The sequence below is a fragment of the Uloborus diversus genome, chromosome 9 (assembly GCF_026930045.1).
Source record: "Uloborus diversus isolate 005 chromosome 9, Udiv.v.3.1, whole genome shotgun sequence".
Classification (NCBI taxonomy): domain Eukaryota; kingdom Metazoa; phylum Arthropoda; class Arachnida; order Araneae; family Uloboridae; genus Uloborus; species Uloborus diversus.
In genome coordinates this window covers 88,896,328-88,921,538 of record NC_072739.1, presented here as the reverse complement: position 1 = coordinate 88,921,538, position 25,211 = coordinate 88,896,328, and the positions used below count along the sequence as shown (strand labels likewise).

Here is a 25,211-nt window from a genome sequence, read left to right as displayed (position 1 = left end):
CAAAACAATAAAATTTTATACCTGGTATAACGTTATCCAAGTTTGTTAATCCAGAGTTTTCTTGTGTTTACGCTTTCACCATTTAAAAAACAACTCACTTTTTGGAAGGAAATAAAAAAAAAACTAACATTATTTTGAGAAGCGCCAGAATGTTGTTGTTGCATACCCCCATGGTTAGCAGAGCTAGACTAGGTCCATGAGTTTGTTTACCCTCAAGAAATCCAGCACCGTCACTGGATCTTCAGTCAAATCCCTCCTGGAGAGCTCCAGCCGTGACAGTATATGGTCAGGCGAGGCCTGCTCAACGGAACACTTGGAACAAGTCTGAAAGGTCTTCGGCCCCTTCGAAAATTTTAAAGTTTTAAGATGTCCACTACGAAAACGGGCAAGAGTTGTTTGTTCCTGTCTGTCAAACCCAGGGGTCAGGGAGCCACCAGGTCGTGAACATCTGTACCTATGGTGTTCTGGCTGGACAATCCAAGTGATATTATCCCTGTGTTTAATCTTTGAGTGGATCTCCTGAAAGGTGAGTGATGCCTTGGCTCTGGGACAGCAGCACCAGCTTTCGCCAAGGTATCCACGATCTCATTACCCTCTATTTCCACATGGGAAAGGATCCACTGCATGTGAATTTGATGAGAGACGGAAAGTTGTTTTAGTTTCTTAAGTATTGAAACTCCTACACTATCTCTCACACTTTGCCATCTGGTCAGGTGCTGTATTGCACTTCTGCTATCGGATAGAATCCAAATTTCGGTTTCGTGGGGGAGAAGCTACAGAAAGTCTAGGGCTTCATCAATGGCTATTAGCTCACTACGGAACACAGAGCAGTAATTAGGGTTTCTCCTCTGAATCCTCAAGTCAAGGTTTTGCGATTTGATGTAAATACTGCTACCAGAGTGGTTATTATCGTCTCTACTGCCATCCGTGTAGACTCGAATAGCGTCAATTGGAATCTCTCCATTTCTCTCTAGAGCTACTTGTCTTATATAGGCTGGAAGATCTGCTTGTTTATTCACTTGAACCGGTAAGTCAGGATGGAAAAAGACGCCGTCAAGATCATCCGCTGGGTCTAGACATAGCTCGAGAATACTATTAAGGAACGAAACAACTTCTGTAGCTGAAAGCAATCGGAGACACATCGAATGCGTTAATAAATACTCATACAAACTGCCTATGTTTACCAACAGACACACGTGGAACGCATTGTTTTACCTTTTTCTTCAATTTTGTAAATCACCGCTAGGTAGCGTATTCGATCGCTGGAGTTGCGAATACCTACTATAATCTTTTTAAAAGTTTAAAGCGTCACTTTTTACGTACTAGTATAAGAAAACGATATCAAATCAAATTGATACATCCCATCTGATATGATCTCTAGAACAACTTATGCATTTATGATATTAAACAAAGCACTAATGATGTAAAAGAGACAAAATAAAATGCTTTTTTTTTTGGAAAATAAACTTTAAGTTTATCATTTTCAATATTATAACAAGGCAAAGTATCAAAAATCCATGAAATTCAGCAATTATTTTGAATAGTAAGGTATAGAAAATTTAATGTTTAAGATTGTCAAAATTAATTTAATTAAAAAAATATATGATAAAAGACCACTTTATTTGTTGGAAATTCATGAACTGCAAGAGTACTCAAGATTTTAAAGAATGATTAACACAAGACGGAAAACGTTTTAACGAAAATTAAGTAATTGTATTGTACTTATTAATTTATTTCAAAGCATTACAGTTAATTTCATTGTATTTAACCGCAGTACACTTTAAGCTTGTCATGCCATTTTATTTTAAAATTTTAAAAAAGCAACAATAATTTTAGCATAAAACTTTATTTTTATCTAACTAACTGTGTTATTCTGAAGTAAAGTTTTTCAGCTTTAGATGAAAAAATATTAAAAATAAATTTTACCCCGACATGACATGAAACGAGTTTGTAGTTCCTGTGTGCTCGTAGTCGTGGATGATAGCTGCAAAAAGTGTAGCAAATATCTCAATGTCCGTCAGCCAGTTCTAAACAACACAATTCAAAAATGAACATATTTGAGTAGAATTGTTGCAATATTGAAAATTCATTCATTTTCAGTAATAAAGGAAACGTCAGTAGTAAGCAAAACATCTATACAAAATATAATAATTTTTGAGGCATAGCTTGTCTAAAGTGATGTTTTTTTTGGGTATTTTACTTCTTTCAACAATAGTTTATGAAAAGTTGTATATATAATTAAAGGTGAAAAATATCTTATTTGGTTAATAGCCAGTAGAATCTATTTTTATAATGGACATCTAGTCAATGGAAATCTACCAGCAGATTTTTTTTTTCATACAAAAACTTTGCTGTTATAAGAAATGAGTTTAGTTTAATGAATTACATCTGTAATCAACAAAACAGAAATTTGATTAGAAAAATAATGATTCATAAAGATAAACAACTTTTTATCACTTTTTACAAAGACAGGACCAGTGGTGAAAGTGCTGAAGACACCACCACCTACTTGTGGAAAATTGTGGAATTAGAATCTTCATCTCAAAAACAGAAAGATATAGAGGAAAAAAGTAATTTTAAAAGTTGTAGAGCATCGTCAATTAAAAACTTTTATGGACATTACTGCAAAAAATATATCGGTAAAATAGCGGATTTGTTTTTTGTGATATCTTAAACTGTGATATCCCGAAACTTGAACAGAAGGAGAAATGATTATCTTTCGGGAAAAACATGACACTGCAATGTAGCACAGCGGTATCGTTCCTGACTATATTATAGTTTTTTTTATATTACAGTTCATATATAGTTTTTTTTAAATCGGATCCTTCTCTCGCGTCGTAGTGTATCGTGTCAAGAAAAAACAAATGTGTTTTAACTGTTCTATTGTTTGCATTAATTAGCAACGTGTGTTTTGTACCAAATCGGTGATGCTCAACAATTTGGTAAATCACCCCCCCCCCCCCCCGCCTTCCCTATCTCGTTCCGTTTTCCAGATACAAGTTCTAACTCAACAACTTTACACCAGATGGCACTGCAGGAGGTTTTAGTCAATAGCGTATGACTACTTTACTGTACCTAGATACCGCTTTTGGAACATAGTAGGAGTCGCTTCATATTTAAGAGGGTGGCAAGGGACTTTAGTGGGCACAGTGCATAGCACCACTAAATACGAATAAGAACGACATAATATACATACCGCCAATCCAGCTTGACAAAGCATATACGCAACAGTTTGCGTAACATCAGCAGCATGCATGTTGTTGTGATATGGATTTCGATACTTTTCATAACCAATTTCGACTTGCATTAGGAAACCTTCTAGAGCTGCAGTAGGAATCTAAAGAGATAAATAAATGGAATTTTTATTCGTTGAAAAGGTTAAACACAGATCTGTACCTGAAAACTAGAATAACGTAAGTCACATTCTTCACTACTTTGCACGATAGGGTAAAAACGTGTCTCTGCATACAAAGTTTGAAAATTAAAGAAAAGAACCCGACTGAGCCGCAAATGTAGAATTATGAGGGAAAATTTAAAAATTTTATATAAAAAGCCTTATTCCATTAAAATCAATTATAAGTATTTTATTTAATAGAAACTGGCAATAGATAAAAATTTTAAAATCATTGCGTCTTCTTTTCTTCTCGGAAAACAATGAATTATGTTACCGATCGTGTGAATGAAGGATTAGACGTTTTTAAAATATGCTTAAAAAAAGTTGTGATTTGAATTCTATGTAACGTGAAAGTTCCAAACACATTTTATCTGATGCATAAAAATTACTATTTTAACTTTTAAATTTTTAATTATGTTTTCACTGCAAAAATTGAAAAAATCTTTTAGAGGTTTTTAATTAATATCTTCGTTAATTAATGTCATAAACGTAATTTTTTAAATAAATATTAATAAAGCAGAAATTTTGTTAAAAAAATAAAATTTTCGTGATTTAATTTGTTTGAATGTGTTTTTTTTTTTTTCAATCTTGATTCATAAATAGCACTCATTTTAGGTACTTAAGCTTTGAAAAGTCACTTAACCTTAGGTAAATATACATCGGCTAAAAGTTCCATTATTATTAGTTCCGTCTGGTTTTTAATTTTATTGATTTTGATTCAATGGCACTCTTGCTTACTCTTTCACGTAGAAATAACTAACTGAATTTTTGAATTTTTTTTCTATCTATTATTTTTAGGATCTTTTGTCTATAAAGTTTGACTAAATATTACTCTCTTTTTTAAAATTAATATCTATGAAATAAAATAACTGGACAAATCAAGTATTCGGCATTTAAGTTTGACCTACTGCTTTTGTATGTATCATTTTCAGTTTAATGATAATTATGGTTTTCGTTATTGAAACATGAACTATAACTATTTTCCAATAGCAACTAACCCGCAATTGTTGAAATATTCTTCATTCTCAAATGAGATATTCTAATACTACGTTTTGCAGTGACGAACGAAAGCTACGTACGCTATGCTGAGCCACTGCGTAAAAACTTTGAGCAGTCAGAAAGCCCCTCTGCTTCAGCGGCAGTTAAAACTGGCAAAGCAACATCACCATAAGTCCTTAAAAAAGAGACACAGACCTCGGAGGTCATTCAAACTTTTGCAAAACAACACCAAAAGTCCGCAAAAGGGAGCCAAAGATGATGCACCAAGTCACTGTGCATGCACTTCGAGCATTGAGAAAGTTCTTCTGCTTCAGCAGCTATTTAAACGCGCACGGAAACAACTCCAAATGTTCTTAAAAAAAGCCGCGGGTGCTATGCCAAGCCATTGCGCATTTACTTCGAGCATTTAAAAGTACGCTGACAGCCTTCTCTAGTGCTCAGAGAAGTCTGACTGCGAAGGGGAGGTTCCGGGTTTGAATCCCGGCTCGGGCATGGATGCCTTTCTTCGGAAAAATGAAGCAGCGCATGCCAAATTGCCGGCCTAGCTGGCACAAGACAACAGCATTAAAAAGTAGGGGAGACTGGGGATATTTGATCTCCACTTTAGTTTTCAATTTTTTTCTCTGCTGCAAATTATCAATTAAAAAAAAAAAAAACAGTACGTGGCCAAAAGTAATTCTTTCCTCTATCTGACAATATTTTTTTAGTTGAAATTAAACAGATAGTTTTGGTAAAATAATTTTTTTTGAATAATTTTATAAAGAGATCATGTATCCCTACATCAAGGGACACATGATCCCTCCATGAGGGATACTTGATCCCACGAAGAAAATACAGACTTTTCATTAGATCAGCAATTTACTTATGGATTTTTGTTTTCTAGATAATGCTTCTAAAAATAACGCTATTTCTAATGTTCTTTAATAGATTATAATAATGTGAACACAAAATAATATTGTTTACAATTGCACTTGGACATTTGTAAAAAAAGAAAAATGCATACAACTTTAATGAACTTATGATGCTTTTGATCAGTTACTTACTCTCCAATACAGTTGTTAACGATATATATTTTATAACTAAAACTAACGATTTTTTTAAAGTAGCGTAGTGAAGCTAAAATTACAACAGATAAAAAAAAATAGGATGACTAGCAAAAAAATCATCTTATTTGCTTCTTGTCTTGTAATAATAAAATTAAAAGTTTTATTAGGTGAATTAATTTTAAAAAAGAGGAATGAAAAATGTAAGTATCGGTGTACTTAGAAAAAAGAAAAGAAAGCCTAGCATATGTTTTCAAAACCTGAAAAGTCAAAAGCAAACAATTCGTTTGTTGTAGTTCTTAACGTTCCGCTCAACCCCAACTTCCACCGGACGTTTCCCTGTATCCATTTTATGTTACATATTTCGTACTTAATTTGGCGTAAAAACAGAGGGGAGGGGAGTGGATTTTTTAAATTCAACGGACTTCTTTTAAATTCTTAGCACGGGCATCGCCGTGCGGGTACAGCTAGTGCTACAATAAAAAAAGTTTTCCTTGTTACATTCAGACAATCATTTCTTGAGCTAAAACAAAATGGCTGAAAAAAACGAAGTGTTGCCGGTTTTTATGTACAAGTATACCTTTAACATTATTGTCAGGTTTCAAATCTCTACTTAATGATTATGATACAGTTTTGGCTGTGAGATCATGTATCCCTAGGGATCAAGAATCCCCAGTCTCCCCTACCTCTGCTTCAACCGATATTTAAATTCGAAAAGCAACTACACAAAAAAGTATTTAAAAGAGAGTCACGAATGATATACCGTGCCACTACACATTCATTTCAAACATTAAAAAGTAGTTCCGTTTCAGAAGTAACTATGTTAAAACTCGCATGGCAACAACACGAATTACCGCCAAGGAAATTTGCAACTTACCAAAAGCCATACATATATATTTGGGAATTGACGATGATTGTTAATATGTTTCCCAATAAATATGTCTAAAATATTTTTATCAATTATATTTTCATATCTTAATTTCAATAAAATAAAAAGATCTAAATCTTACTTTGAATTTCTGTATAAGCCCGAACCTATTCAGTAGATAATGGCTCATATACCTTAGACACTGACCTGATGCTACGGAATTCAAGGCAAAGACATCAAATGACCAATCTTCACTGTTCTGTGTAAGCAAAAATAAAACAAATAAACCAAACTTAAATAAATAAACATTTCATAAATTAATAGTAATACACTATTTGAAGAAAAACAACAAGTGCCTACACTGCAGCGAAGTAATGGTAAAGCGAAGTATCTACAGAACTGAGTTTTTGAGATACCTAAAAAATAAAAAAAACAACGCGTTTTGGATTCCATGCGATAAGTAGAGGAATTTTGGATTTTAAAAGTTTTTTTCGTGTTTTGTTTTCAGCGGAAACCAAATAATTAAAATTGTACAATAAAGCTTGTACAATAGGTGGCAAAATGCAAGAACATGAAAAACAAAAAAATTGCAGTTAATGCGCTTTAACTTTCCACGGTAGTACATTTCTTAAGTTAGGTAGGTCAGTTGTGTGTGTACTCAACGCCGAAAAAATGGATTTTTTTTTTCAATGACAGTATATTAGGACCGCGGATGTAATGTTTTTTTGTTCAAACAAATATTTATGTTATTTTTAATGAACGATGTAATCACCCTCGGTATTAACATCCTTTTGTCATACAGTACACAAGGTTTCGATCCCGGATGGATAAAAATTAATTTGTTTTGAGCAAAATATCTGGAGAATCATTTTGTATATCGGACAAACTTTTAAGGTTTTTTTTTTCACATATGGATCTGAATGAAGGGAAACTAGATGGTGCAATGTCAGGCGAGTATGGTGGGTGAAGCAGCCCACCACAGCTGATTATTTTTTAAGGGTTCGTCTTAGCAGTATGGTCATGCATTATCATGTTTCAGGATCACTCCTCGTCTGCTGTTTACAGTGAAATATTTTCGCCACATCTGATTTTCTTTCTTCCGATCCCTAAATAACTTTCTATGAAACAAAATTAAATTTCGGCTTCTATCGAAAATCCCTTTTTCAGATATTTTGTAACAAAAATCAATTGATTTTTATCAATCCAGAATAGAAAATTTCCATTTTAGACGGGAAACGGCGCTATTGATCACGAAGGTAATCAAATCGTTGGTTAATAACAAATTAAAAAAAATATATATTTGCTTGAAAAAATAACATTACTTTTTGGTCCCCGTAATAGATGCCTGTATTGAAAATCAGATTCCTACAGTGTACGGGACTGAATGCGAAGCCTTGATTGGTTGTCGTTTTCGAGACGGTTGTTACTGGGCTTTAAGTACGAGAAATAATACAATTCATCGAATCAATTAGCGAATTCATTTTTTTCCTTTGTCGTGGTAGATATGATGTGATAATTTATTAGAAGTAATAATTTTAATTTATAAAAGAGTAACCAACAAAAATAAGAATAAATAATTTATAATACATTTATAGAGATAATATTGACAAAACAATTATTTGTGGTGGCGATGGAAACATTAATTAATATTGGCAATCACAAACTATTATCGACCTATGTAGATTCCGTTTTCATAAACTGCAAAAGAAAAAAAAAATAAGTCTTTTTTCTCGTATAATCAAAAGAAAATGTTGCCAGCAGAGATATTTTAACCGCACCTATAAACGTATTTCATGGGTTGCAAATCAGTAAGACGGATTAAAAAATTAGTCACGCACATTTTCACGGGATAAACTTAAATAAAAATTAAGCAGCGTTGAAATTGAAAACAAAAGAATGAAATTTTGATAATATTATGTTTGATTTTTTTTTTTTTTTTTTTTTTGTAATTTTTACATCAAACATTCTAAAAATTAAAATAGCACGCATCACTTCTTATCCTGTTGTATCCCATTCCATTCTTAACAATCAGCCACATTAATTTCGTAACTTGTAAAGACTTGGCAAGAAATGGATACCACCTTAGAGCAGGAATTAGTAAATAAAGGGAGCAGAGTCCAATCATTAGCTTAGCAACTGCTGAGGCTAAATACCCCCAAATCACGTGACTCAACGACGAATAGTTGTCAAGTTTTGACCGGAGACTAGCGAAAGAAACCTGATTTCTTCCAATGCTTCGCATTAATATCTATCACGTGACCTGGAGTCTTTCCTTTACGAATGAAAGTCTTCACTCCCTCCATTTTATTTCTTCTCAATGGCACCGCGACTTCGACATCTGTATGTAGTAGACATCCATAAGCAAAAGTATGAAAGATGTCTTCCGCTTCTCACCAAAACAAGTCAAATTTGGCGACTTTTCTTAAATTTTCAGCAGACTTAAAGATTTTACATTTTTAAAGATGGAGATGAGAGAGAAAATGATTAATATGTTCAAAAACATGTTTTACCACGTTCTTATCCATTTTGCTTTTTTTTTAGATATTTTTCCATATTGAACGATCGTTTGGTTTCCTGGTTATGAAAGCTATTTTTATAGAATGGATCATTATTATGGCCCCCCCTTTCACCGTTTTTATACATTTCACTCCTGCAAAACACAATTTTCTTCTTTAAAAATTACAAGGAGTATTTTCACTCCTAGGGGCGGGGAACAAATCTATATTTTAGCGGCCAGAAGGGGCGCCCCGAATTCCAATTTTTGGGCCGACGGAAACTCTCAATTTGACGAATGGAACTCCAAACTTCGCCAAATTATAATAATATTGCCGAATGGAACTCCAAATTTTTCCGAATGGATCTCCAAATTTTGCCGAATGATGATAACTTTTAACTCCAAATTTTGTCGAATTGTCCGACAAGTTTGCCGAATAAGAAATTTTTCGGAAGGTCACGGTGACTTCCTGTCGTATCCCCTGATTGCCATGAAAAGTGTAATCAAACTATTGAAAATTTATTAATCATTGCTTTAAAATGCTTCCAAACCACAGTTCTGAAATAGAATATTACTCGAATAATAGCTACGTCTATGAGAATATCGATTTTCAACTGCACAATGAACATTAAATCGATAAATTCCATCCAGCCATTAAATGAAAACATCAAATCTACCCTCTGGTTTTCGCTGAATGGGGGAAATGCGGCATTAGAGGCTGTTAACCACCAATTTATATTAGGCAGCGCAACCACGAGTTTAATTGTTAATGATTTTGAAGAGACGCAAAGCTGCTTACAAAGACTTACTTTAAGCAGTTGGGCAATTTGAGCAGGCATCTGAAGATTACTTGAACTGGAACACCGCCGGTAAATTCTGAAATGAATGAGATTATTGCTTAGGGGGTTTTAGGCGATGAAAATGAATTGAGATATTGGAAAGTGGCATGTTTGGTTCAATGCATTTAAAGAAAAAGCTTTAGGCTGATTTAAAGAAAGCTTTAATTATCCCCCTGTAGTTGTTTTTTATTTTTTTATCAGAATAATATTGATTTAAGTTTCAGGGTTACGGTATTTTCAGAGAGTTAAGTATGGTAAATTGGTAGAGGTATTTGATAAAACCACGAAACAAAAGGTTTAAATGTTAAAGTGAGTTTGCGGCAAACATAGCAATAAGGTAAAATAAATGCATTAGATATAGTGAAAATAAACAACAACAATAACAGAAAACAACAACAACAATAATAATAATAAATGTAGAAGGAGTTTTTTTTTCAAAGAAAGACAAGCCTGATACTTAAAATTAATTAAAAAAATAATGAAATAATGAAAGCTGCTTTATTTTCCTGGAATTGAAAACATAAAATATATGAATCACAACAGCGTACTTCATCAAAATAAATACTTAGTTACATCATTAAAACAAAAAATAAATTTGAACTAATCTAATCAATAAAATAAGAAATAACAACGTCAAATAACACAACTTGCAGATTACTGCAGACAAGTGCTTCGGCGTTACAAGGAACGCCTTTTTCATTGCAAAAGAAATGATCTTAAGTATTTAAAGACATCCGATAGAAACATTTTGGCTCTTGTCGGATGTCTTTTCCTCCACGAGTTCATTTTTTTGCACTGAAAAAAGCGTTCCTTGTAACGCTGAAATACGTGTTTGCAGTAATCTTCAACTACTGCTATTTGACGTTTTTTTTATTTTGCTTTTTATGCACAAAGGTATTTGTTTAATGCAGCTAATCTAATCAATGTTAATAAGAATGCTAATAACTGTCTGAACTGTGACAAAAGTGCAAGAAATACTATACAATTAAACAAAACACAAAATGTTGACAAAATAACAAATAACGTAACATATGAGAAATACATAGAAGGAATTGAAAATAAAAAGAAATTTTATGATCCATTACTGAATCGATTTTTCAATTATTTAGAAAAGATTGTTTGATTGGTGACCCTCTTTGTGGGCGTGTCCACTGTAGAACTGCAAAAATCTTCCGGAATGTACTCAAAATTGGCGCCAAGGTGGCCAATTACAGCTTGTCCTTCCATGATTTACTTTCAAACCACCATTAAATACAAGCGAAGTTCACTAAATTACCGAGTTTATGGTAGTTAATAAAAACAAGAAAGCATAAGAATTCAATAAGAAATGATAAAAAAACATTTTATTTCCAAGTTTTTAAGCCACATTTTTATAGATACAGCATGCAAAATGTACAGCAATCTCGTTTGCTGTCTTAAAAAAATCATGTGTTAAATTTTAATAATTTATATTTGTTTAAAACGTTGCGAATTAATTTGCAGTTAACATTTATTTGACATAACTCTACTGGTAAGTGCAATAAAAAAGGAGAGAAAAATTTAAATGTAAATCTCTTCCAAAAAGGAATATATGTCATCTGCTACGTATAATAATTTATAAGCGCGAATGAAATTATTATTATTATTATTATTATTATTATTATTATTATTATCATTATTATTATTTTTTTTTTGCAAAGAAAATCTATTATTATGATATTGTTTTTGCATACATTATATCTCACAATATCATGCATTTGAAAAGACCTACCACTACTCCGAAATTTTGCTTAAAGCTACGTATTATTTTTGTAGCAGCACAAAGTTGGTTAGAAAATGATTGCAAGATTATGAACCTTAAAGATTATGAGACTTTTCACAGAAATTAAAAATTACGAGAATGTGGAGCAAAGCAAAATAGCGGGAAAAAGTGAAATGGTAAAATATTTTCCTATTTTACACTGCTACCTATCTAGAAACATTTTAACTAAGTTCTTAAGCATATACTTAGTTGATTATAATCAAAAAATAAATAGCTCTAAAGTTCAAGGTATATAATAATGCAAGTCATTTTCAAAATCTGACACAAATACTTTAATATTTTGTGGATCATCAAAAAGATTGTTTGTTACAATAAAAAGACAAAGTTTTTTTAATTAACATTTTAAGTATTAACTGGGATCTTATTATCCCTTTATCTTGGGGTTAATTGATGTTCTATGCAGTTCTTATTTACTTAGCATTAGGCATGTTTTTATTCTAAATGTTAAATGAAATTTTTCAAGTATACGAGGGGCAAAGTGATAAAGTTTACTTTTCATTCATTTGTTGAATCATTTTAGTATTCTTTCATTAACTCATTCATTTGCATTCCTTCATTAATTAAAAATTCATTAATTCATTCACTCATTTTCTTTTTCTATTGTTTTATCATTTATTTATTTATTAGGTGAAAAATATTTTTTGTAATCAAATAAAAAGTATTTCATTGGATAAATATTTCATTCTTTACTTTGTTCCATACGAAAAAAAAGAGTCAAACATTTCCACTTTGTTTTTGAAGGTACAAATTGACTAACAAAAAATATCTAATAATATTTTAAAGCAATTTTTCTTAAAATACATTAATATTTCCTTATGTACAGCAATTTTCAAAACAAATTTCCATTTTATTCGATTTGAAAACGGAAAATACCCTTCACTATTTCACTTTGCCCCACCTCCCCCCCCTAGACACATTTTTCCTAACCTAAATTCTAAAATAGATTATTTTGGAAACTTTAGATTCTTACCTGTCCACCATGATGCCCGCACGTATGGCATGCGCAACAGAACGAAACCTCAACTTGTCTTCAGACTTCCTCCTTGTGGTTGACATCTGTCGCGTGAAAGTAGCGGCAAGCCATTCCCGGACTTCTGGAGGAACAGCATCCGGCTGCACTTCAGACAACTCATCATCCTCATCAAGTAGTCTTCTACAATGATTAGAAACCCATAACTTCAGTAACAAGCTACTAAATGCAATGGAGTATAAAACTTAGGTCTTGTGGTTGCCGTGTGCCAGCTAGGCTGGCAATTTGGGATGTGCTGCTTCACTTTTCCAACTGTACCGTAATTGGGTGTTAAGTCCGACTTCTACAGTACACACATGTCATAAGGACCCTTATATAGGGGAGGCAACCATTTACAGCATAACAACACAATCACACAAAGAAAGGACAAAGACAGGAGAAAGAAAGTACGCCCATGCCCGAGCATGGGGTTCGAACCCGAACCTTCCTGTTGAAAGCAGACTTCTCTGACCACTAGACAAGACAGGTGGCAAGTTAGGTCTTACAACTTAGATTAAAGGTTAACACTCCAATGGAAGAGAGATCTACGTTCTACATGTCTCCAGTCGGTGGATTTTCAAAATCATCGACAGCTTCCACGTCGTATACTCGTATTCTGTGCCATGCAAAAGGTTCCTTGAGCACGCATCTCACTTTCAGTGCTGTTGGTTAAACTCCTACTGAAATTTAGCATCGAAGAGAGCCCAGGTGCCTCCATCTGGTGGTGAAACTGGGCGTAACAAATTTGGTGCTACATGATAGAATAGGTTCTATGTCAAATAAACGCACTCAAAAAGGTGAAGCCTCTAACACAGCCCCATTAGAAATTAAGAAAGGAATTTTAAGGTGATACTAAAACACATAATATGCTAGTAATTTCCGTTAGAATATGGATTTACACAACGGTTCAAAAATAGAAGAAGAGTACGTAACAAAATGTGAGCAATTCCACGGTAGCAGAAGCAGTGTTGTTGCACAAAACTTTACACGAAGACTTCAAATATGCTAGAATCTTGTTGCATTGCATAAACTTTATGAAAAATATGGACACGACTTCTATGTAATACAATTAAGTTTTGAAGATTTCAATAAAGAATGTTTAAATAGGCTATATTGCTTCGTGACGGGCGCACATATCTTATTAGATACGTCCAGTACAGAGCCAAAAAACATTATTTAAATAGTGTTTCTGAGCATTTTCAATGTCAAATTGCAGTACATAGAATTAGAGTTATGTTCTTTATAAAAGTCATGCAATGAAGAAAGAATCTAACATTTTCGGAATCGTTGTAGTTTGTTTTGTGTAGCAAAATGATAAATTTATTAAAATGGACCATGCATAAATATAGTCTAGATGCAAATAGACCCTTGACTCCGCCTTATTTCAGAAGCGTCCATCTTTTTAAAGATACGCAGAGAAAAATTAACGGTATTTGCAATGTGGTATTGACTCTAGAGCTTGAAACGTCACCTTGTAAGAATTCGGCCAAAGAGGCATAACATTTTAATTTTGTACGGCCGATGTCTCAATGGACTAGTCATATTGCAAATAAGTGGTTGGGTCTTGTTTTTTTTTTTTTTTTTCACTTCTTTCAGCAGTCATTGGTCAGAGACAACTACTCCTCCTGTAATTAATTTGAATTGAAAATTGGCAGTTGGGGCGGCAATAAAGAATGTAAAGTTTGTCATTCTTACTTTTTCCGCCAACTTAATGCAATTATTGCTGCAACATTTCTGATCTAAATAGTCACGTTAGGAATTTATACTAGCAGTACTTTTTTTTAATCCTCAAAATGACGCTAAACTCAAAATTATGGCACGCGTCCTTTCTTCTCTCTCCACCTATTTTTAGGAATGGGCTAGTTTTCTCAAATGATTGACTATACTGATATTGTAAGCGTTGAAAGCAGTGTTAAATTTTGAATAAAATATGCGCCAGAGCCTTATAATCTTATAGTATTATTTTCATCTAATATAAAAATTCACATAAAATTTAAAAGAAGTAGAGGATCTGAACTCCCGTGAGCTTCAATCGCAAATTAAGCCCAGCTCGTAAGTAAAATGTTTAATTATATAGTATAAAATGGTTTTGAAGTGCAGAAAATAGCTTTTGCATTAATCGTACTATTTCACGTTTCAAAACTCCAAATGAAGGACCGTACAATAAACTTTTATTCATGTTTGTAGTTAATTATGATTCTCTTTTATACGCTCGACATTAAAACTCTTTTGTGTTATTTAGACACGTCGATTGACGTGTGATTTTTTTTTTTTTTTTGTCTTTCAATATTCATAGCATTCGCCTCATTCAATTAAACCAACGGGAAAAAACTGCTTTGTCTGAACTTTTTAATAATTGAGTCTCTTTTTATTTTATTGCTTGGTTTGGTTATAAATTAATTAGGGGAGCTTAGAGGAATAAGTTAAAAATCTTAATTAAAAAATTTAACTATTTTGCGCAAATACGCAATTAACGTGAACATAGAAGGAAAGAAAGAATATTGGGGGAAAAAAGAAAAAAAACCCATTTACATAACAAAAATTGTAAAAATGTAATATATCTTATTCTTTTGTATAACATTTTCCGCAAATCTTGTGTTCCACAAAATTCGGGCAGTATTCCATACTAAGTAATTAGCCTCTTATGCCCAAGCGAGAGAGTACAAACGTGGTCCAAGTCATGTTTTAAGGATGCAAAATGTCGATTTTTTATGCACTACTTTAAAGGTTCTTTGAGTATTTATTTAATTTGGATTTTGTCAGCTAAATAAACTTCCATTTGGCATTCGTGTATTGAAAGCGCAAAAACTTCCAATTGTGGGAAACAGAGCGGCAAAATTATCAAGTTATAATAGAGTCCACAGATAGTGTTGTCACTTGGAAAAATGGTTGTTAGCCCCTATAAACTGCACTTGATCTGGAAATGATTAGAAGCCAATACACAGCTCGATTACATGCAAAATCATGTTCTGAAATATACTTAAATAATCAACAGACCACTATACAGTCTGACCACCAATGAGATTGAAAAGCAAACATCCGGTTTACAGACGGAAATATACTCATGTATTAGTTTTCGTTTTTGCAGACGTATGTTAGCCTTTAAATTAAGCAGAGTCATATTCAAATGAGAAGAACACGCGCATCAAGTTTTTACTTTCCCCCTTATTCAGATAGACTCGTTTTAACTGGAGGTTTGCCAATTCCATACAATCCGTGGGCAGACAGCAATCAGTACAGTTTTTCCCTTTCCTTACAATATTGGACAAAAATGTAAAAATAAGTAACTTGTGTTTTCTTACTTTGTTTCATCAACGTAGATGGCCTCGAGTACAGAAACAGCGTACGAAACAGTTTGCTGCAAGACGTCCATTGGAACTTCTCCATGGTTCAGATGATTAGAAAGCTCACGAAGTCTGGAAAGATAGACACAGATTTAAAAACAACCGTCATTTTAGCCACTTAATAATTCAAAAGTAGCTTTGATTCGTGTAAAATAAGTAAAGGAATAAAGATACGTAACTAGAAAATAATTCATAATTAACTACTAAAAAACTTATTGGTTACAACTTTTTGTTAATTTATCGTCTGCTGTGCTTTGAATTTAATAGGCTGTTTTATTCGCAACTCCAGAGCGCGAATACGCTTCTTTGCGGAGATTAACAATACTAAAGAAAAAGGTAAAACATTCCATTCCACGTGTTTTCTTTGCAGTAAATTACAGGCTTCAGACAGTTTGTGATGTAATGTAATTTCAGAAGAATAGAAAAGAAAGCTTCCCGTAAACATGATGAAAATTACGGTCATTCACTAAGCGTCAAAGCAATTTACAAGTTACGGCATTTGTTTGTTTTACCTTTTTCATCCGCCATTAGGCAGTGGCTACAGCGCCCCTATTGTTTATTGGAGTTGCGAGTTATCGTCTTCAATGTATAAAACTATTCTTGATATATTTTTTTATTCATCGTCTGCACTTTGTATTGTTTTTTTTTGTAATGGCAGTAGCTAAAGATATGTAGCAGAACAGTTTAGTTATTGTGATAGAATGGTGAACGGTTTTTTCTCGTCCTATGTTGTCGGAGAACATAATTCCTACTGATTATATAACAATGCAATAAAAAGTCTTCTTTTGCAATAAGTTAGAATCTTATATAATTAAAAATTGAGCGTATGCATCTATGTATATACCTATGTATCTATCTATGTAGTCATCTAAATCCAAGTTTCTTCTCCAGAACCACAGTGAACTGACCATCGAACCAGGTATCGATGGATTCGTAATCTTCCCGTCTTTATGTTTGGCTATTTAACATAATCCTCCGAAAATAATTAGCGGGCATACCAATTAAAAACTAGTAATTATGACATTTAGATTTCGACATGACATCCCTATTTTTCGACGGCTTTCCCCCATTCAAATTATTATTCAGTGCTACATCTCAACTTTCCGCAACAATGCTTTTATTAAAAAATATAGCGTGAAGAAAATTTAATGAGGCGAAATATCAGTTGCCATTTTTTTCTCGAATATGAACAAGTAAAATTCTTGCTTTTAATTTGAAGGTTTTTCTTGTAATCAAGGGATTTAAAGTGTTTAGTTTTTGGTTATTTTTCCGCAATTCTCCACATAATTGTACCGATTTTTTATTTTTATTTTTTTTTTGTTCAAGCCAGAGTGTACGCGCCACTTGAGATAACTTTTATTTTCGAGGTGGACCGTACAAAGCCAGGAGACGCGCTAATCTATTTTATTTATTGAAGTGCAGAAGTAATTACAATAGCTTGAAATTTAAAAGAAAAAAAAATTTCTATTTGTTTTGTAAAAAATTAAATGGCGAATCTTACATCAACTTCAACTTGAAGCTTCTAGCCGACTTTCGTATACGTGAAGATTAAAGAAGGATAAATAATAAGTACCTTTCCGCTGCTTTGTCGCAAGCTTCTAAAGTATCTACAGGTGGTAGTTCTTCCTCACCCTCAGCACCATTAGTTGGGGATTTTTGAGTTGAATCCTTTGTCTTTCTCACAACCACGGTATTTCCGGCTAAAAAAGGAGGAATATTTTCATCACGTGTCAATAGTACGACCAAAATTTAATTGACGTTGTTTTGGTTGGAGTTTTTGTACTTATGATCAAATTCGTATTATTCTTTACCAGAAAAATAATTCACATTCAGACTATATGAAACAAAATAGCCATTTAAAAATTACAAAGCACTTATATGTATTTTTTCTCGAAGGTTTTTTTTTTTTTATGTGTGTGTTCGTGACAACGACATAACTTTATCAATAATAATTCATAAAATTTCATAAGTCAGGCATCATTTTAAAGAATTTTTTCTTCGCTTTTGGCGAAAAATATACATAAAACCCACATTTTTTTTTTTTTGAAAACCGAAGCAAACAGGTTTAATCTGTTTTTTAATACGCATTGCTTTAATGGTCTCACGAGAGAAGCCTTATAAGTTCAATTGGTTACAGCCCTAAGAACGCAAAGATAGCGTGTTTGATCCTAGCAATGGGTTTATTTCTTGTTTTTGAAGGATTTTTTTCCTCGGAATAATTTTGATCCAAATTTTCAAGAATATATAATCTAAAGTTATAACAGGATTCTGAACCACAGTTGTGCTGTTGCATTAAAATCAGAGGAAAAAAAAACGTGTTTTAGTATGGTAAGTCACAGTATCATAAAGATCATTTCTTAATGGTTTTTCTTTTGGAAGGGAGGTTGAAAAGATGGAAAAAAGATAAAGCAAAAAAAAAAAAAAAAAAAATATATAATTATGAGTGTGTACCGTCACAGTAATAAAAAATTCGCTGAGGTGTTTAATAATTTTGTTAAATAGAAAGCAAGAACTTTCATTACCGGTATTCAATGTGTGTACCGTATGTAGCTCGAACCACATCTAAACGGTACTCAAGTTCATCCCACTTGTCCACAAACGGTACACACATTGAACTCTATTACTGAAAGGTATGGCTTTATGTTTAACTAGTGATACCCGCACGACTTTGCCCGTAGTAGAAAACTAAAAGGTCATTTGGTTCGCCTATATATTTACAAATAATGGTTGATGAATTTCTCGCCAATTTGCTATGTTAATTTGCTCGCCCTTGTTATGGTACTTCGCTCCTCCAAGTAATGGTAATTCGCTCGTCCACGTAATGGTAATTCGCTCGTCCACGTAATGGTAATTCGCTCGTCCACGTTATGGTAATTTGCTCGTCCACGTTATGGTAATTTGTTCGTCCACGTTATGGTAATTTGTTCGTCCACGTTATGGTAATTTGTTCGTCCACATCATGGTAATTTGCTCGTCCACGTTATGGTAATTTGCTCGTCCACATCATGGTAATTTGTTCGTCCACATCATGGTGATTTGCTCGTCCACGTTATGACAATTTGCTCGTCCACGCTATGATAATTTTCTCTGTAAAATGTTCTTAAAATTGGAATAGAAAAAGAACAAAATCGAATTTTCGAAAAATCGCTTCAAGATGCTCACCCCTATGCTACGAACTACTTTTGTGCCAAATTTCATGAAAATAGGCCAAACGATATAGGCACTATGCGCGTAACAGACATCCTGACATAGATCAAGAGAGATGGAGATCCAGACTTTCAGCTTTTTTATTAGTAAAGATGAAATGATGTTTTTAGCAGTAAGTTACCACCCCCAAAGCCAGGGCTAAGGCAGAACTACCTGCCACATATCAAACAGGTCGGTTATCGCATAATTGGACTACAGTTTCCTTCTTATTAGAATTTCTCAGTCAGGAATAGTGAGTAACTGAGCCGGAGGTAGATGTCATCTCATTAAAGCTGAGAGTGCCGCTGCAAAAAACTTCCGTGGGCAGATAAATAGCAGTATCTGCAGAAATGAATTTTCGATATATTTGAGGAAACGCATTTTGGATTTAGTACTGACAATATTAAAGTGTTGAAAGTAGACCTTTTTTGTCGGCAAGCTTTAACAATTACGCTGACGTACAATAAATGACAAAAAAAAAAAGAAAAAAAAGGTTGATAGATGAACAATTTACAGTTACTGGTTTTTACCTGCCCAAGTCAGTATAGTTATTCATATTTTTAAACATTATTTTCCTCATTGATATGAAAAAAAGACGGCAGAACATTAGTTAAGGCATGCTGCCCTTTTCATTTTCATACATGTGTTGATAGTACAAATGCATGCAAAGAATAAAGAAATATTTTGGTAATGAAAGCCTTGCAGTCAAAAATTTTGCTTATGTAGCACAATATTTTAATTGTTTCGAAATTACGAATAAACTATTTTAAAAATTCCTTTTTAAAAGAAAACGAAATCTAAGAACATTTGTTAATTTTATAATAGACAAGTTTTTAAACACAAATCCCGTTTTATTGAAAGTTTAGAAACAGAAGTTTCAAAAAAAGAAAAGAAAAGAAAAGATGCTTTGAAATTGAGTGGCTTTGTTGAAAGTCACTTCACCTCTTTTTGTCAGCCAACAGACACGATGGCTTCAAGAGTTCACTGAAAAAAAAAAAAAAAGAATAAACAAATAAAATGGCAGGTGGCGTCTAAAGAAACATCTAAGCCTTAAAGGGTTAACAGCTTCTGAGCTCCTGTATGAATTACTGCGTAGTCTATGAAAATTTGCACAACTATTGCTTGGTAGGACAATGGGGTTGTTTCCTTCCGTCAAAAGTAGTACTTCTATTCACTGAAATTGATAGAATAAGCCAAAAAAAAATAAATAAAATAAAAAAACATGGGCCCAGAAAATACTTTCATTTTCCTAACAGTTATTTTTTAATTAATTTTTTTAAATGTCCGATTTTTCAAACAAGGCGTGGTCTTGATGACGTCACAAATGATGCTCTTTGGCACATCTTTCTACCGTGTTTCCACGTTGTGATAATCAAGAAGCGAGTTAAAATTGCGCTATACACTTACTATAAATCATATCGTTGCCAATACACCGTGAGTAAAGATACGAATTACATATTTTGCTCTGTGAATGGCAACACTGAATGGCATTTCATCATTTGTGATGTCATCGGCAGAAGTGTAAACAATGAAAGTGCACCGATTTAAGTAATTTTTTTAAATATTAAACTTTAAAAAATATTTAAAAAATGGTCGGATCCTAGGTTTTTAAGCATGCGCTTTTAGAAAAAAATACTTTTAAAAATTTTGGAAACGACCCAATTTGAAATAACGTGAGCTGTCTATAACAGCACTTTAACAGGAATTACAATTGTTGCAGTGATGTGTTAAAGAAACAGGGTTTAACATATTTCTACGTGTATGTAGTCACGCGAAAAAATGCATCATTATGTTGACTCTTATGGAACATTTTGTACTAGCAAAAATACCCTCCGCTGCCAGGGTCAGTAATAATTATGGGAAACAATCTCTACTTTCTTTCGTTTTCTGTTTTAATTGAAAAAACTCAAAACACACCGCTTAGACGAAATTGAAAATCGAGCTTCTTCCTCACCCATAAATGTAAAATAGCAATAAGTATAAAGAACGAACGAGTATTCATTTAGAAACGAAAGCACGAATTTAAGCATATAAAAATTTGGAGAATTTCCAAAATATGAACTAACAAAAACAAAAATCACTAAAAAAACCGTGCGCTTTATTTAATTAAATAGTACACACACACAAAAGGAAAAACTCTCTATTATGTTTTCTTAAGTATGCAAAAAGTAGAGTTTCTAAATGTTTAAATGGTTTAAATGACTTTAAACTCATGTTTACTCCGCAGAAGCCTTGATTCAAAATTTTCATTATGATTACTTTTAATATTGCTGTTGTTGGCAACGAATTTTTTTAACAATGGTTTTTATATTTAATCATTTAATGGGGAAAGTACATGAAATTTACTGTTTTCGATCATAACTTTTTTAAACTAAGTTTTTTAGGAATAAATTATAGCCTAAGTTCCTTTCTGATAATGTAGCTATCTATGGTTAAAATTTGACCAGTAGTTTTGAAGTTTACCCCGGACATCCCCACAGAAGTAGCCATTTATGTATATAGATAAGCTATTATAGAATAATCTTAAATTCTAATATAAAAGTTAGTACTGTAAGCAAAGTATTTTGGGAGAAAACCATTATCTAACATGCTATTTTATACAAGTATTGCCGTGGGCCGGTCAAGGCAAATTTTCCATTTCATATTTTTACATTTTTATCATCTACTGTACCTAAGCTTTGTTGCACAAGTTTACTTTTTGGCTTCCTTTAAAGAAAAAAGCGCGAACAAAACCCGCCTAGTTCCAACATTTCCCTATTGTTAGTATTGAATCCAAAATGCCTTTCTTCAAATACCTCGAAAACTCACTTCTGCAGATACTGCCATTTATCTGCTCACGGCAGAATAGATCGTGCCATTTATTTCATCGATACAATATCAGGTAAATCTTCTCATTATTAGTCAGTTCATATTACAATCATCAAAATGATTTACTAAAACTGGAGAATTTTACTTGAATTTATGGGAAAAATACATTTAGCAGATCATATCATTTACAGCACGCAAGAAAACCTTCAATCAGAAACATAGATCTGGTGTTCATTTTATAATGAGAATCGTTGAAGAAGCCCCTCGTCTCTGTATATAATAGATACCAAAACTAAACAGATGTAGCCTAGTAAAATTGGTAAATAAAAAATACGTACGTTTCAGAATTATAAGCACATAAGTACAAAAGTGATCCTTAGCGATTTCTAGAATTGTACGCTTATGTTTTTTTTTCAAACTATTTGCAGGAAAACAATATCGAAAATTTTTATAAACACCGTAGAAATTTCTATTTATTTATGTTTTTGTGCAAAAGGTATTCTTTACATTCGTATTTAATTGAAGGTAGAAACAAAAAAAAATAAATAAAAAACTTATAAGCAACGAAAAACAAACTATCCGTTTACGTTTTTTGTGCATGTAGTACATTATTTGTATTTGTATTTAATTGTCTTTATCTTCATGCAAAAAAGGAAAAAAATCAAATGCAATTTCCAAATTTTAGCTGAAATGGATACATCTATTTAAGAAGCAATTTACCTAGATCAAATTTCACGGAAGATTCACCTATTAATCACGATACCTTTATATTTAATTACCAGATCCATTCCAGCGTAAATTCAAAGATTATTAACTTCTACAACAATGTAGGCAACGGAAAGTTAGCATTTGTAAAAGCAGAAAAAAAAATAACGAAGAATCTAAAAGATAAAAGAATTGAACTAAAGAACATAAAAAGGCGAAGTTAATTCATTTTCTGCAAGTCACGAACAGAAAATAAATCTGCTCATGCCCGTCGAAAAGAAAAGAAAAAGAAACTGATGGATAGTTCTAACGTGAGTTTCTTCCTACTTTTACTGAAGTAGATGTACTCAGAAAAAAACTACTTTGATGGAAATGAAACTTTGTGTCTAAACTTCAGTTTGTTTTAGAAATCGTATGACGGATCTTATCAGTATATTCATTTAGGGTGACTTTAAGTCTTAATTTCTCTTTTTGAAGTTTCTCTATTCATATTTCAAATGTTCTATTGCATTTCTTTGTATAAAACGGAAGAAGCACTCCTAAAGTATTGTACAGTTATCGAAAGTTCAAAACTTTAATTACTAAACCATGTAAAAATCAATTTACAGTCGAACTGACTTATAACGAGCCCTGATTCAATGATAACCCGGATTTAGCGAGGAAATCAGAAATACTTTGTCGGTACATTGTTAAGTCTATGGAAGCAAAACTCGCTTTTAACCAGCAAAACCCGCTTAAAGCGAGCAATATTTGTGTGATTCAAAAATTTCTATTGACTTCCACCTCAGTTCATCCTTTTTTGTTAAATTTTATTTTAGCATTCCAAAGTCAATCAAAATTTAACGATGAATCATAAACCCTGGAAAAAAATAATAAAATAAAAATTAATTTGAATTTTGACATCTTGAATTCAAATTATGTTTTTCGCAATCACGAGTTTGTGTATGTAGGCGTGTGTGTTTATGTGTGGGGGGTATGTGTGTTTGTGTGTGGGGGTATGTGTATTTGTGTGTGGGGGATATGTGTGTGTAGGCATGTGTGTTTGTGTCTGTGTGCTGGCATAAGTGTGTGGGTAGTTGTGTGTATGAATGTGTGTGTGGGGGTATGTGTTTGTGTGTGTAGGCATATATGTTTGCGTCTGTGTGCAGGTGTGGGTAGTTGTGTGTATTTGTGTGTGTATGTGTAGGTGTCTGTATGTATGCGTGTGTGTATGTGTGTGTATGTGTGCGTTTGCGCGTGTAGTTGTGTATGTGTGTGTATGTATTGTTGTGTATGTATGCGCGTGTGTGTAGGACATGGATGCAACCTGGAGACGACTTTCGCTATAGGGGCAGCATCGTGAGAAGCCGGTCGACGGTGATGGTGCAAAGGGTGCCGGTGGGAAAATAAAATGATAGGACGCCAAAAACAGTCAAATGAAAGCAATTAGCAATCGTGATTGCTCAAAGAAAAAAAAATAAATAATAATAATATTAAAAAAAATAATTTGAATTTTGATCTCTTGAATTCAAATTATGTTTTTCGCAATCACGAGTGTGTGTGTGTATGTAGGCGTGTGTGTATGTGTGTGGGGGGGGGTATGTGTGTTTGTGTGTAGGGGTATGTGTATGTGTGTGTAGGTAAGTGTGTTTATGTCTGTGTGCAGATATGAGCGTGTGGGTAGTTGTGTGTATGAGTGTTTGTGTGTGTGGGGGGGAGAGGGTTGAATGTGTATGTGTGTGTAGGCATATGTGTTTGTGTCTGTGTGCAGGCATAAGTGTGTGGTTAGTTGTGTGTAGGTATGTGTGTGTGTGTAGGTATGTGTGTGTGTGTAGGTGTCTGTATGTATGCGTGTGTATATTGGTTGGAGTGTGTATATGTGTTTTGTATGTGTGTATGTGTGTGTGTGTGTGTAGGACATGAGTGCAACGTGGAGACGGCTTTCGCTATAGGAGCAGCATCGTGAGGAACCGGTTGACGGTGATGCTGCAGAGGCTGCTGGCGAGAAAATAAAATGATAGGACCTCAAAACAGTCAAATGAAAGCAATAAGCAATCATGATAGCTCAAAAAAAAAAAAAAAAAAAAAAAAAAAAAAAAAGCGATAATAGCACTTTAAAAAAAATTGGAGTATAAAGAGACATTTAAAATTTATGTACGTGTGTATTTGTGTATTATGCAAAAAAAATGACGCACAAAAGACAAGTAGGCAGTTCAAAGCAAAATAACTAACTTCTTTGAAACTGTGCAGAGATGAAATATCAGGGAAAAAACTCCGCAACTATGGTGAATTTTTATGATTTTTTTCACGACCTCGTTCTTTACGAGTACTCGGTTATAACGATAAAATGTCGCGGCCCCTTGCGCTCGTTGTGAACGAATTCGACTGCGCTAGCTTGATCTTTAGCTATCTTTTTATTTAGAAGAAGGTTAAGATACGTGAGAGAAAGGGCCCAAATTTTTTTTTATTTTCTTCAGTCGAAAGTACTACTTTTAGTCACTAAAGATGGTGAAATAGGCAAAAAGACCATGGACCCAGAAAATACATTTATTTTTTAAACATTTAATTTTTAAATCAAAATGTTTCATCGTGTGACGCCACAAGTGATGAAAGCCATCTTGATTCGGAGCGCGTGGTTGTCTTTTCCGGAAAGAAATCGTCTATTAATGATTTTTTTACCTCAAGAAATTTATTTGTGGAACGAGAATTGTTAGTTTAATAAAATATTAATTTAGTGAAGTT

At 33.2% G+C, this 25,211-nt stretch overlaps 1 protein-coding gene across 2 annotated transcripts in view; it reads right to left on the bottom strand.

Moving 5' to 3' along the window:
* LOC129229262 (dual specificity calcium/calmodulin-dependent 3',5'-cyclic nucleotide phosphodiesterase 1-like) overlaps positions 1-25,211 on the bottom strand; it is a 223,969-nt gene that overhangs the window by 30,267 nt on the left and 168,491 nt on the right. For both annotated transcript variants that reach the window (XM_054863532.1, XM_054863533.1), the window contains exons 3-9: positions 17,365-17,491; positions 15,750-15,863; positions 12,409-12,591; positions 9,608-9,674; positions 6,447-6,563; positions 3,197-3,337; positions 1,927-2,027 (exon numbers count right to left, since the gene is read on the bottom strand). In XM_054863532.1, the coding sequence (XP_054719507.1) occupies positions 1,927-2,027; positions 3,197-3,337; positions 6,447-6,563; positions 9,608-9,674; positions 12,409-12,591; positions 15,750-15,863; positions 17,365-17,491 (850 nt within the window). The remainder of the gene's footprint in view (positions 1-1,926; positions 2,028-3,196; positions 3,338-6,446; positions 6,564-9,607; positions 9,675-12,408; positions 12,592-15,749; positions 15,864-17,364; positions 17,492-25,211) is intronic.